This window comes from Crinia signifera, chromosome 2, assembly GCF_055691185.1.
Source record: "Crinia signifera chromosome 2, ASM5569118v1, whole genome shotgun sequence".
Lineage (NCBI taxonomy): Eukaryota > Metazoa > Chordata > Amphibia > Anura > Myobatrachidae > Crinia > Crinia signifera.
The window spans coordinates 320,170,864-320,186,489 of NC_139218.1; the positions used below are offsets into that span (position 1 = coordinate 320,170,864).

Genomic DNA, 15,626 nt, shown 5'->3' on the forward strand with positions numbered 1-15,626 from the left:
TGAGAACATCTGTTAGTTGGGCGCCTACTATAGTTATTACGCTCATACCCCCACCATCCATGTCAGCATGGAGTGGATTTTATATAGTGTGGCAAGCGCAGCGCGCCCCGCGGAAAACTAAAAAGCAGGTCCATTAAGAGTGTGATTTCATCGGCGGGGTCCCTGCTGCAAATGGAAACTAGCGGGCCGCTCATTACATATGTAGAGCACCCATTCATATGCGCATATGTAACTAGCGGGATCTGCTGCCTCCCTGCATGCCTACTACCAGGGGAGGGAGTGTTACTAGGTGCTGCCTACTGCATGGTATATTACAGTGTACCTGTCACAACGGGCGCAATGTGAAAGGTACAAAAATGGTAATTAACTAGTATTATACCGTTTACAACATGCAGTGTGAATGGTGTTAAACTTGCTCTGACCCGGTTTAAGAAACGGGTCAGAGCAGGTTTGGCAGTGGGAAACCAGCATAAGTGATTTTAGTGGAGGCGCATATTTGCAACTATAAAGTGAGTTTTATTTTAAGTGTTATCTCTTAAGGTGTGAAGGGATAGGTTTTATTCAAATATACAATGCACGTTAAGATGGTATGAGTTGTGCGTTCATCTAAAAAATAATGGAATCCAAAAAGTGCCTTAAATTTGGAGTTTGTAGCCCAGAACAGGCAATTTGACTTATGAATATCCATAAAATTCAGTCCTATTTATCTGGGCAATTACATTTAATTAAAACAACCAAACATTATGGGGGACATACAATCCCCACCGCTATATCCGACAGGGGCGCCTAGTCAATGAGGTCTTTCATGACAACATTGGAGAGGCAGATCGACAAAACGGGCCTGACTTTAAAAGCTGCCGGGCGCGCTTTGCAGAGAATGGGTGTGATCATGGCCAGATCTAGACAATCTGTGTCAGATTACACGGATACGCCCCCTTTTTGCCAACCAGCAGGTGGGACTTTGAATCGCACCTGCTGATATGCAGGGGAGCAACGAAAACAGGCTAGGGTCACAGCTGTCAAGACTGACTAGCAGTCAGTCTTGACAGCTACCCCCCTAAAATGTAACACTTTAGTGATGCCTAAGGTGCTAATATATCTTACTAAAATATCTACTACACAATGTATCTGTAATCTCTTAGATCATTTAAGTAAGAAGGTACATAACAATCTATATTGCTTATTTATGGCTACATAGGTGAATATTAAGAGCACACACACTCGTGAAAACCCTATTCCTTCAACAAAGTAGAGACTCAATAGTTAAATTTTAAAATCTTACTCCTCACTTCATAGTTACCAAAGTGCACATCTGATAAGCCACTTTGTGATTGAATTCCCCTGTACTGGAATACAGTCAATTTCTGGGGGCACCTCCACGCACCATTTGTTGGTTGTTCATTTAAATGAAAGTAAGTAGTGCTGAATCCTGTGCAGGATACCACTTCACAAATGCAGTTGCCCCACAGTCAGTCCCTCCAGCTGACATCAGCAAGTGTGTACTCAGCAGTGCTGAGTACCTGCCATTGCCAATATTGCTAGGCATACACATTGTGTAGTGTGTACCTGGCTTAAGACTTTCCTGATACTTGCAAGTATGTTTGATATCAGGGGATGTTTAATCCACGTTTAGACCAGAGGTTTGGTCCAATGGTCCAGTTCAATATCATGTGTATAAGGGCCACATTGTACTAATTTATGGGAACTCTGGTAGAGACTTGGGAACTGGAGTATTTAAGAATATTTAACCCTCTATTATATCTGATTATGTTATTGACACAAGATACCAGTAATACTGATTTTGTTACCATAAATAGGGTAATCTATACCTGCTTAAGAGAAATAAATCCTTAAAATCAGGATTTAGTTACAAGTATGTTCTAATTAATCCTAGCACTCTTATTAGCAGAAACACAAATCAGACTCTAATGGGCCCTACACACATGCCGATGTGTGTAGGGCGACCTAGCTGTGCTATGTCGGGCCATTCTGCTCAGCACACAGAGCGAGCCGTCAGTTCTGTGTGCTAAGCGAGCAGACAGCGCCAGTGTTCTCCGGAGAACCCTGCCGATATTGATGGACATGCCACACAGGCATCCATTCACCTCCTCCACTGATGTCTGCAGAGTATAGCATACAGCAGTTCAGGCTGTCTGTGCCCCCCCCCCCCCAGTCCAACCTGCGGACCGCAGGTTGCACATCCCCCATTGATGTAAATGGGAGCCGGGTCGAATGATCCGGCATACCCATTTACACCATTGATGATCTGGCTCTGACCCGGATTTTTCGGCGGTGTAAAAGGGGTATTCGTTAAAAGGGGATTGCTGATTGTGCAGCTGCAAGGAAGAGTTTATGGGCAGCACAGATGGTGTAATGGTTAGCATTACTGACTCACATCGCTGAGGTCATGGGTTTGATTCCCACCATGGCTCTGACTGCACGTGGGTTTCCCCCCATAAACCAAAAATATACAGGTAGGTAAATTGGCTCCTAACAAAACCCTAGAATCTGTGCTTGTACATGTGATAGGGAATATATAGACTAAGGGCAGTATTCAATGATAATATTCTCCGTGCACGGCGAGCATTTTTTTTTGCTCGCTGTGCACTCTCCGTGTTCCGGAGGGCTCGCTGCCACTCCTGCTCCCCCTATTCAACGTGTTAAAGACTCGCCGCCACTCGCGGCGAGTCTTAACCCCTGCAGCGGACGAGCGTCCGCGGCAGGGAGCTGTCAGGGAGCCGGGGGACGTAGCAGGCAAGAGAGATTAAAGTCTCTCTTGGCTGCTGTAGGGGATATGGGGAGGGTAGCAGGGCTCCCCTGGACCCAGGCAGCACAGCGGGGGACCCAGACCCAGCCAGCGGGGGACCCAGTATTCACTGTACCCGAACGTGCTTCGGGTGCAGTGAATATATGAATATCTAATGAGCGGCTCGAGCGCTCCGGCCCCCTGCTGGCTGCACTGTGTAAAAAAAAAAAAAAAAAAAAAAAAATGTAAAAAAATATTTTTTTTAAAATTAAATATATATTCATGTGCTATAGGCACATGAATAAAAATAACATGGCCCTTCACAGAAAAAAAAACATGATTTTTGGACACCAAAATTAAAAAAAACACCCTTTTAGTTTAAAAGTTCACATTCCTGCTCTCCATCAAAAGATGGAGAATTTCTACACGGAGAGAGGCGGCGAGAATAACTTAGAAAGACGGAGAATATTTCACATTGAATAGGGTGGCTCGCCTTTGGAGAAAAAAAACCTCTCTCCACGGCGTGAAAAGCACAAACTCGCCATGAAACACGGCGAATTTTTGTCATTGAATACTGCCCTAAGCGTCACTGGGGCAGGGAATGATGTGAATGTTTGAATATTCTCTGTAAAGCGCTGCAGAATATGTGTGCGCTATATAAGAAACTAATTTTCATGTATCCTTTATTAACAATGTCTAGAATTAATATTTTCAATATAAAAATGTGACACCTTGTTTACAAAGCTGTACATGTATTAAAAAAGGTTTTACCAGGTGGAAAATATTTTGGTGCAATATTAGATAGCACAACCGACGTTACTCGTTTTCGAGGATGCGGAATACAAGTAAAGTAATACGCGTCCGCTCGCCACACTATCTAAAATCAACTCCACGCTGACGTGGATAGTGGGGGTATGAAAAAGTCGGAGGACGCGTAACGCCGCACTTCGGGTTGGCGTTGATAGTGGGGGTACATTTAACATTGTAAGCACCCATTATGGTGCTTAAACAATTAAAAATTGTATTGCATCGTATGCATAAGATGCCATACGTGCCAAATCGTGGGCGCCGTGCTAGGAAACAAGTACCCAACTGACTTTGTAAAATTGATTTTACTGAGCAACAACGTCAATGCTAGCGAAGCCACAGGCACATGCTAGTATACACACACACACATAGGGCGGTATTCAATGTGAATACCTGCGAGGTGCAGCGAATCCTTTTTAGGATTCGCTGCACATTCGCCACGTTCCGGAGCCAGTGGGCTCCGGTATTCAACGTGTCAGGGGCTCGCTGCCCCTGACAGGCGAATATGAGCTCCTGCGGCGAATGCCGCAGGGAGCCTGAGGAGGGTGCCAGGCAGAGAGATGGAAGTCTCTCTGCCTGCCCCTGAACGTTTGTGGGGGGCAGGTGGGCTCCCCGGGTGCCAGGCAGTACAGGCTGCCCCCCGGGGGTGCCAGCAGGGGAGCGTATATTCACTACACACGATCGTAACGATCGGGTGCAGTGAATATATGAATATGTAATGAGCAGCTCGGCTCCGGCGCCCCCTGCTGGCTGTGTAAAAAAATAAATATATATTTTTTTAAATTAAATATATATTCATGTGCTTACAGCACATGAATAAAAGTAGCATGCCCCTCCTCAGAATAAAATTCCTGATTTTTTTACACCAAATGTAAAACACAAAACACTTTATTTTAAAAGTTCACATTCCACTTCTCCATAAAAAGATAGCGATTCCTACTCTGTAAATCATGGCGAAAAAAACCTTCAAATGTATTCGCCATGTGGTCATTGAATAGGGTGATTCACCATTTTTGTCAAAAATTCGCCAAACAGCACAAATTCGCCATAAAAACATGGCGAATCAGGCTCATTGAATACTGCCCATAGAAGTTAATCCTGCCTAATTTTAAGACGTTTTCTTCTGAGAATCTCCAGTAGCTATGAGCTTTCACAAAGTGATGACATTTTACTGTATACAGCGATACGTTTTTATGGTCACCAATAGTTATTGTACTAGTTTTTTTAATGCTACTTGTTTCAGTTTTTGCCATCATCATGTATTCACAAATTAATACTATAGTGATAATAAACTAGAAACATACAGTATTATCTGGGTATGAAGAACTCCAGAGGCTACCAAGTAGATTCCTTTCTAGAAAGGAAGTGGTTAAGCCAGGGCAGCAGTCAGGCTACATCATATCACATTGGTAAATATTGGTCTAAGCAGTCACCAGGTACTAAAGACTATATTAGTCACAAAAGATAAGGACTCTTTACAACATAAACATGAGGCACCTATGAGAGTCATTAATGTAATTTCTATCCACTTCAGGCACCCCCATACACTAGCCCAGACTTGTCCTAAGGACAAGTTGGACCCAATGTCCCTTGAGCTGCCCTGGAAGGCTCACCTACAATTTATTTTTACATGCAATAAATTGCATTCCATTTTCTCACATGTAACTAGGGAGCTGCAGGCAGGGGGCACTAGAAGAAAAAAAAGACCCACACAATTCAAATGAACAAACAACTGCCGAGAGCTCTCAGCCAATCAGCGGCATTCCATTTTGTATGGGTTTCTGCATCTCTGCCTGGCGCTTGCCACTATGCAGACCAGACTGCAATGGATGCCATACATCGCAGGTGCCAAAAAGCAACCATGATGGGCTGCACATATTTCAGGAGACTTAAAAAAGGTAGGTAGGCAATGTAAGAGGAAATGAGGAAGGCAAGTCAGATTCTGTGTTGCATAGGGGGAGGAATCAGCAGCAGAAAGTAGTAATGCCACTGTATAGGTCATTGGTACGACCTCATCTAGAATCCTGTGTCCAGATCTGAAGGCCATATCCTTTTGGAGATGGTACAAAGAATAGTACATGGCCTACATCACAAAACTCAAAATGTATATAGGAGCAGAGATCAGAAATGGGGCATGATAGAACTTTCACATATATGAAGGGTTTTAACAAGGATCAGGAAAGAAAATATTCTTCCAATGAAGGGAGGAAAAACGAGGACATGCACTGAAACTGAAGTGAGGGGAGATTCAGGGGAAATCTGAAGAAAACTACATCAAAGAAAGGGTCCTGGACAAGTGGAATAGGCTCCCATCTAAGATAGCAGAGGCCAAGACAATTCAATTTAAACATGCATGGTATATAGACATAACAGCCTCAAAGAAATCAGCATTAAGTAGGGTTTAAGGGTAACAATATGGCTAAAAAGGGGAAAACTAGATGGGCAAAATGATCTGCCACCAAATTCAAATGTGTCGACCAATGTGCCCAATGCACACATCATACACATGCGACGACTTAAGATTTCTCAGCCCAATCCACCTTTGCGAGATATCCACTCAGCAGCAGGCTGTGGAAATAGAATAAGCATCTACCACTTAAGTCCCCTATCAAAACACTTCTATTATTGCTCATTTAAAGTATATACAGTGTATAAGCATGATCAAAAGAGCTGGATTTTACAATCAGATGCTCCATAAATAAATCCATATAAGAACTAGTTCCAAGAATTATTCTCAATACCCAAATAGGAGCAGACTTGCAGTTAAATTCTCATTAATCAGCAAGCTACCACCACTTTCAGAAATGTCTGCCAATCCAGTCTTATCTGGCATTCTCATTGCTGGGTAAATATGCCAGTCCCAGTCTGACCCACAAACACTAGCTACCGGGTTAGAAATTCTTGCATGGTAATTTTTCTGTGTGAAGGGGTTAAGCCGGGTCGAAAATCCTGGGTCCTAGACACTGGTAAATTCCTGGGATGGAGACCTAGTATTTAGGACCCAGGTTGACCCATTTCACACAGAAAAAAGGACTTGCGTTAAATTGTAAGTTACCAGGTAGAACAGCTTCTCTGTTAATTTGCTTTTTTGTGTGAAAGGTGTATAAGAGATAAACTCTTCTATACCACAAACTACTAAAATCTGTAAGGCATTGACTTTTGAAGAATACCGTTGTTGCCAGACCTACTCGACCAATGGTTTCAAAATATGGTCCTCAATGAACCCTAATAGTCCAGGTTTTAAAGATATACATGATTGCACAGATGGTATGATCAAACTTAGTTAAGCCATGTACACTGCATTTTGGCTATCTAGTCAAAATCAACCAGAAGGTTAACCAAAATTGGTGTGTACACTGGGCAATGTGCGGCCACACAGGATTGCTTATCACAGGGCAGACTAGACTGCAGGCAAGGCAATTTTGACTAAGCCGCACACCTGCTGATTTGGTCTATGGCCAAATCAGTCAAAATTGCTTACACACTAGGCAATATTGTAAATATCATTCAGAAAGGGCTTTGAGAGATATCGCCTAGTGTGTACACGCTTCTGCACAGTTAATGACACCCATTATCGTCCTGCATGTTCAGGCAAGGGAGGTCCTAGTTAATAACCACGCATGGCCGTTGCTCCCTCCACCGCTCCATTCTGGGCGGGCATCTGCAATACTGCACACTTTTTGATGCCATCACCCCACCACTGTATTGGTATAGATCAGGCCAAAACATCAAGTGGACAACTCTATGCTAGCTTTGTCCATACATTTACATTATATTAGGGCAGTTAGGGGATATTGGTGACTATTAGGACTACATCTGTAATGTGCTTGTCCCTCTAATAGTGCTAGATGTAAAATAGTTTGAGTGTCACAATGTATGGAGACAGGCTAAAATCCTTTTTGTACAGGTGAGTAGATATTTTACCATGAAAATGTGGATGGTGTACGTCTAATATAGGGCGATACTACATTAGTGGCCACTGATCCTATGCCATTCGGAAACTGCATGACCACAATCATTCTATGGTCCAATTAGCAATTTTCAGGTTTTAAATGTGTGCTATGCAAATACACCTTGCGGTTCTGTTACATCACTGACTCAGTAAGCGATAGGACTTATTTGAACATGGGTGTTACCCTGGGCAAACAGAGGTGTTCTGATGTTCAAGGGAGACTTAGCACTGCTGCGTACTTTACATTATAATTCCCAACACATGAAAAGGACACCACATTTTTTTAAGGCAGGTCTATCCATTAATGAATACTAGGAATTAAAGCATTTAAGTTTTCCTCTGATCGGTTCTTGTGTACACATACACTTTCTGCAATTAGTTCAATGCATTATAGGAGGCAGCTTTCGCCCCACCCAAAACATGAGCACTATACAGTGCAACACATTCTCTTCTGTTACGTCACTATGTTTATACAAGGAAACTGCTTTTTATAAGTCTAACCTTTGACTTTCTTTGCATTGAAAGAGTGCGAGAAAAAAAAAAAAAAAAAAAGCGCCACCCACCACAAATACTCATATTGGCCAAGAGCAGATATAATAAGAGGAAGCTCTGAGCACGATCTAAGATAACGCAGGATGCTGGGAAAGTGGAGACATTAGTTTCATAACTTACACTTACTATGCCAACATCACCTAGCAAATGCTCAAACACTATTATTTTACAGCAGTGGTAGCTAACTCCAGTCCGAGAGCTACAAAAAGGTCACATTTTCCAGACAACCCAGCAGGTACACAGGTGCACTCATTCACCAACACATTTTAAAAGTTCCACAGGTGGAACTAATTACTTCACTTGTGATTCTGTAGAGATCTTCAAAACATTAACTGTTGGTAGCCCTCGAGCACTGGAGCTGGCATGCATTGCCAAAGATGGTCTACAGCTGTGGTCTCCAACCTTTTTGGGGGTGTGAGCTACCAGAGACAAAATAAACTGCCTGAAGAGCTACTAAAATTTAATAGATCTGCCCAATAACTGAAAAAAAATGCCCCTGACAGTATGCCGCAAGCCACAATATACCTCCCAACACTGGAGGCAGAGAAGGGACATCTGCACGTGCCGAAGGCACTCGCCCAAAATTAGGAGTGTGATCTGGGTACTCCTGCAAAGGCCACGTCCCCCATTTTATCTGCTATGGGAGCATGGCCAACACTGTATAGATGCTGTGCAAACCATCTATTCACTGCAGGACACTGCCGGCCCTGGGTGGGATACAGAAAACTCCCAAAAACAGGACTCTCCTGTGAAAAATAAGGACAGTTGGGAGGTATTGCACAGTGTCCCATAAGGCTTCTAATTTATTGTAAAGTACCTGCGCGTTGCCAGGGGTTACTGATCTCCGCCCGCCTTTCCTCACTGCACTCCTCTGAGGAGACCAATGCTAGATGTCATATTTCACCTCTAACATCTGCAAGGGAGCACAGTGCTGCAGCGTTACCCGCAAGTGCTTTCTGGGGGATGCTAGAGGTGAAATGTTACCTCTAGCATGTGTTTCAGGGGAAGGAGGCAGCGGGTGATTGAGGGATGGCTGGGCGGCCACTGAGTGGTCAAGCCACCCGGATTGCTGACGCAAGCTACCAGTAGCTCACGAGCGACAGATTGGCGACCACTGGGCTGCAGTGTAAATGTATAATTGCAGGACACGGCTGTAGAAAGTGGAAAAACAATAATAAAGTTAAAGCTAGGGGGACTGATACGTAGTGGCGCTAGGTTGCCCCCATCTCCTCTAATTACTCAGGGTCTGCAAAATTGGGGGGAGTTGTGCCTTTTTAAACAAGTAGAGCTGCAGTGGGAATGCTCCAGGTTGCTTTACCCGTTTAACAAATACCAGAATTTGTTAAACGGGTAAAAAGCAGTGTTTATCCATTTAAGAGCCTTTTTTTGGCAGTGGGAAAGGGTCTTAAACGGTATTTCGTAATAAAGGTTAAGAATATGATTGGCTGATGACTACACACCACATCCTGTGGAAATATGACAGCCCATGTTTACTATGGGTTGCTTTGTGGTTTAAATGGGTACAATGTGAATGTGACAAAAATGGTATTTAAAACAGCAATTTACCATTTAAGAGCGGCAGTGGGAAAAGGTCTTTATGGCTCTAACCCATTTACAAATACCAGGTCATTATCCTTTTAGGCAGTGGGAAAGCAGCATGAGCAAGGCTCCTTACAGCAGAAACACCCTGATGGTTACCACTTCTCTTCAAACCCAGCTGTCTTAACCATCTAGATAAGAATTCCCACTTCTGTATATTCTGTATTACAGGTGTAACTGGCTACGAATAAATCCTAAGCTCGTCTAACTTAAAAAAACACAACTGTATAAGCACACGTCACATTTGGGAAGATTAAAGTCTTCTGTGTCAAGCCTTGAACCATTAACAGATAGGTTGCACCCACTGGCATTGCAAGGGAAATCCTGCAGTGTCTGCTTAACTGTAACTCAGGGTTGCCGACTTTCTTATTCTCCTCTCCGGGAGAAGCCCGGAGAGGAGAGATTTAGGAGCCACTCAGGGGGCGGGGCTTAAGCGTGACATCACTAAGCCCCGTCCCCATGCTGTTAAACCAGCTAATTCAGTGATCTGTGGAGGGGGCGGGGCTAAAATGATGCGATTGTGTCATTTTAGCTCCGCCCCCTCCTCTGAGACCCGAGGATTGCTGCATTTTAATGCCGCGATCCGGGGGACAGCGGGGGTCCCCCCTGAATCCGGGAGGGTTGCCCACCCTTCCGGGGGACCGGGAGGGAGCCCCGATTTTCGGGAGACTCCCAGAAATTCCGGGAGGGTCGGCAACCCTGCTGTAACTAGCCAATACATGCACAGATCCCATTGCCATGACACCAAGAGTAATTGCTCAAATTGTGCTTAAAAACCTTTATGTAGAATTATTTTTAATAATGCCCAGCGATGATGACAATCGCTGCAGGGAAAGCTGATCAGTGCATACACACTGAGCGGCTTTCCCCCTGCCTGGTGCCTATGCAAATCCATCCTGAAAGCCGCTCATCTGCTGGTATAACCAGCAGATAAGCGGTTTTCCCAGCGATGTTGCGGGAGCACGCAGCAGCGCTCATCACCGGGCCATACACACCGGACAGCTTTGAGCTGAAAGCCGCTCAATTCTCCTGTTTTGAGCGACTTTCAGCTCAAAGTCGCACACTGTGTATGGGCCTTTAGAATCAGACTTACTATAAACCACAGCAAAAAAATCCTGTCTGTCAGCTGCTGTGTTTGTCCTCCCCTCTATAAATTTGCACTCTTAACAGAGAATAAAATCACATTAACAGGCCAAAGTACAGCCCTCCACAATTCTACGGTGTTGGGGGGGGCATGTAAAGCTCAGCAACCCAGTTTAGGGAGTTCATATTTCAAGAAGAGCCACAGTGTGGGGGAACAAGCCTACTGGTAGCTTGATACACAGCAGAATGCTTTTCTTACTGAGTCACTGTCACAATCATTTTTCAATGTCTTCACTTCTGTGCAATGAAAAGCCAAAGGCCACTCATCTGTGTTGAATTTAGAAGTACTCCAGTTAGAAGAGTATCTTATGAAAATGTGACATTTACCCTACAAAAGAGCATTTTACTACATCTGCTTACATAGCAGCAGAACAATTTCGCTCAGAATTAGGAGACCTTAATTGCTCTTTTGTGCCCCCTAGTAGTAGCTGGGAGGGGGTTGACCACACTTTGGTCAAACATGACTAATTGCAACATAAGTCCCCCCCCCCATTAGAAAAAAAATAAAATTATGTGTTAGTTGGGCACACAATTAGCATACGGACGGTAACATAGGAAAATCGCATCGCATGGGCCATTTTAAGGGCATGCGATTTTTTCATGCAATTATTTTTTTATATTTTACACCACAATATTGCATGCGATATTATCGGGTGTGCGATGCCTTTACATTAGATCCAATAATATGATTGTATGTCCTAAAAAATAGCTTTTATGCACCCAACACCTCGAAGCGTGGTGAGCGCAGCCAGCCCAGCGAGGGGCGGTGGAAAGTGTCCTCCGACCTTTTCATACCCCCACTATCCACTTCGGCGTGGAGTTTATTTTATATGGTGTAGCGAGCCACCGTGCCGAGCCCCGCGGATTACTTTACATGTATTCCACATCCGCTCACCACACTATATAAAAATCAACTCCACGCTGACGTGGATAGTGGGGTAATGAAAGTCGGAGGGCACGTTCCGCCGTCCCTCTTCGGGGGTGGCGTGGATAGTGGGGGGGGTAAGTTAAACCTATTTCAGACATACAATCATCGTACACCCTATAAAATTGCATGCGATTTTGCAGCAGATGCGATGCTCCGGGACTGAGAGAGCAGTGAATAAATTATATAGGAAAATCACATCACATGGCCCTAAAAATAAATATTCCTGTTTGAATGTCCCAGACGTATTCTGCTACAGTATATTCTTGTGAATCAAAGAAAACCAATCACCAATGTTGTGAAACGTTTATAAGGCATAATCATATCATGCCTTGCCAAAGGTTTGATATTAGCCAATGCTAACACTATGGCAAGGCATGCTGGGATGTGTAGTTTCACAACAGCTGGAGGGCCACAGTTTAAACATACATGGCTTAAGGTTTGGTGAGACCATGGTTTGAAGAAAGCCAAACAGATCACTGATTTCTATGCAAAGTTTAAGGGGTATATTCCATCACTGTCGAATCTGCTGTTTTGCCAAAAAGACAGCAGTTTGATATGAACAGGTCAGAAGGGGTTCCGACCTATTCAGTGCTAGTTTATGCAATTACCTTTTCATCATTTGAGATCACGCCCATGTGATCACACTAGTCAGGCTTGCTGATTTAGCATGACCCCTCATCTCAAAGCTGTAACCAATATGGGAAATCGGATCAGCAACTAACTGGTTCTAACAACTAACACTTTGGGCAGTAACAATGCTGTTGACCACTGTTAAAGCAGTGACATTAATGTCTCGTCGATACATAGACAGCTTTTGTTTTAACATGGCTGTGTACAATCCTTTTCACATCAATCATATTTGGCTGATAATCTGAGCCTATATATTAGGACCTTTAGATAGTAATCAAGAACCACATAACTGGGTCAGCAATGTTTTGAGAACCTATAAACAATTTAGTCAACTCATTCAAGTTATAGGAAGATGGAAAATAAATTGCGCAACATGGGTCAGAAACTTAATACTGGTACAAAGTGGGAGGGGGCAGGAATAAAAAAACACAAAAAAAAACCCCAGGAATGAAATAGCCAAGTTACTTAACAGTTTATAGGTACATACATATAGTAGATGTTTAAAGAGAAATAAACACACAAAAAAACAACTCAGGGTTGTTAGGGTTCCATCTTCGAAGAACTGCCTCATTAAGGGCTACACTTTCTTCACTGCCCATCAGATACCAGACCTTTGCAAAATGAAGTACTCCACTTGGTAAACAAGGGTATTTTTTTATTCTATCTAGCAAAAGCTAAGATGAAGTCTTCAATGTAAAGGAGCACATAATGCAATGGGAAAAAGATCAATAGATATGCCTGCAAGTACTGTGGTAGCAATAACTGCTGTACCTGCTAGTTACTTCCCTGGCATTTTGGATAAGTCTTCACATTTGTGAGTTTCCGCCTGACACTGACAGTGCACATGCAGTGTCATCTGCCAACGCTGGATGGAGGCTGGGAAAGCAGGATCAGGAGATCTCTCCCACAGGTGGACATACCTTCTGGTCGGAACAAAAAGCTGGTAGTGTACTGGAGCAAGAGTAAAAATTGTACCATTTATGCCAAAATGCAAGAAAGCTGACAAAATCAAATGAATTCAGCCAGTTTGTCAGATAGACCATTTTCGTCTGTTTCAGTGTCTGGGAGCAAATCATCATTTTTACCAGATTTTGTTTCCAACCAGCTAGACTGGACAAGAAATCTTTAGGGGTTTGGTCAGCTAGTTTCCAAATACATAAGACTGTTTATGCAATCCCAAAATAATGTGGGATTTGGGCCAAACTGAGAAACTTTGCTATATGAAGTTAAGTAAACAGGTGTCAAAGCACTGAGGAAAATTGGGAATTAGGCTCTGCAACACAAGACTGCTGAGGAAAGTAGACATTTCTAAATTATTTTTAAAAGGAAAAAAAAAAAAAAACACACAAAACCACCACTTGATAAGTAGGCCCCTATTGCCAGCCTGTACTAGCTGTAGATTTAATGATAGGAGTGTGCGTTGCAGGGGAGCAGCAACATGTCATATGACGTGAGCAGCAGTCATGACAAACAGCTGTTGTTAATGTGATTATACCTGGGTGAGGGCGGGAGGCTCGATCACACAGGACTTGTTAACTGCATTATATACACACACATACAGTTACCAGCAGTTTCAGACTTGTATCAAGCTGCAAAAGTGATAAAGTGGAGAGTGATAAACTAGCACCTGTCTGTAATTTTTTCAAACACGGTAACATGGCAGGTAGGAGCTGATTGGCTGATTGTTGATCACTTTTGAAGCTTGATACATCTGGCCCATAGGCATGGAGGGCCCTCCAGGAGAATGCAGTGGTACAGACCAGTGCTTAGGGGTGTGACCATCTGCCACAGATACTTGAGTAACCATTTGAGAGTGAATTGTCTTGGCCTCCCTGATAAATGTATATAGTAAATACTGATAATCCATGCATGATAATATTCCCACTAAACAGTACAAAATACTCCATGGTTCTGTGCAGTTATAGTATACCTGGTCTCTAGGAGGGAAGGGGCCCCTGTACCACTGTGGGCAACCAGTCCGACCTGCCCAATATCTACCCAAGCAGGGAACCAGCAGAAGGACACAGACGCCTCCAGCAGGTAGAGAGGTGGGGCTCACTTACCGCTAGGTAGGGGCTTTACAAGAAAGGGGCACTCAGCAATAAGTTACTCACCCAGAAGAACAGGTTAAATATAAAGACAAGATATTTCACACATTTCATTCCTCCTTCGACAGCCATCCTGTAGCCGCGCCTGGGGGACACAGAGGAGGGTTATAAATAAATATCATAAGTAACTATACACCCGCAGCGCTGACCCCCCCTCACACACGCTGACCGACCACCCTCCACACACCGACCCCCGTCCCTCGGTATTATCCCTACTCACCGCTGCTCCTCCAACTAGTGTCCAACTGTTGCTGCTTCTCCTCCCCGCCCGTAGCTGTCGTACCAAACTCTGCTGCGTGTGACTAAAGTGATTGAGCAAAGGCAGCAGCAGCAGCAGTAGAACTCCAGCCCCCTCCCCCAGTTAAATAGCCTGCCCCCGCAACTCTGCAACTCCCGCTGTGGTCATATGACCCTGGTGGTGATGATGCTGCTGCTGCTGCTGCCTTCCTGGCTGCGGGGTGTGTGCGGCTGGGAGTGCTGGCTGGGCTCAGTGCCGGGAATAGGAACCCCCTTTGTACCGATGATAACTGTGTTAGTCATACTTACACAGTGACTGATGAGTGTGTGATAATTGCATACTCTCCATACAGTACCTGCCAGCTGGCCCTGAGTTAGAGCTGTAGCCCTGGAAATATATGTTTTTCCATCTTGACCAATTGGTGAAAAGAGTGTCATACCCCTTTTACACCAAAATCCCTGGTCGGACCCTGGTCTTTGAACACGGGAGTTTCCAGGGTTGGACCCAGCTTCATACCCAGTTTACACAGCACTGGGACCCAGGTCTGCGCCGATTACACGGAACCTGGGTCAGCACTGCTTCTCCCTATGGATGACATTAAAAATGTCCATATTAGGACTGACAAACTGCCATCCAACTTTCCGTCAATGAGTTTTATTCAGTGCTCAAGCCCACATAGCTGTATAACTGCAGCATCACCCATGTTCAGTCATCATTTTGGGATGGGAGCTGTAGTATAGGAGATCGGAGAGGTTGCATGTAATGCTGTGTACACACGGTCCGATTTCCTTTCCGATGTTGACGATATAGTCAACTTTGGATCGGAATCGGATACAGATCACAAGGGTTTTAACCCTTGCGATCCCGATCCGATCCCGATGCGCGTTCACGTATCGGAAGCCAGAAAGTCTTGGCTGCCTTGT

At 44.1% G+C, this 15,626-nt stretch overlaps 1 protein-coding gene across 1 annotated transcript in view; it reads right to left on the minus strand.

Moving 5' to 3' along the window:
* CD63 (CD63 molecule) overlaps nucleotides 1-14,847 on the minus strand; it is a 29,033-nt gene extending 14,186 nt beyond the window's left edge. Inside the window, exons 1-2 of the mRNA XM_083169122.1 lie at nucleotides 14,686-14,847; nucleotides 14,472-14,550 (exon numbers count right to left, since the gene is read on the minus strand). Coding sequence (XP_083025248.1) covers nucleotides 14,472-14,537 — 66 coding nt within the window. The 5' untranslated portion in view covers nucleotides 14,538-14,550; nucleotides 14,686-14,847. The remainder of the gene's footprint in view (nucleotides 1-14,471; nucleotides 14,551-14,685) is intronic.
* Nucleotides 14,848-15,626: the final 779 nt, after the last annotated feature.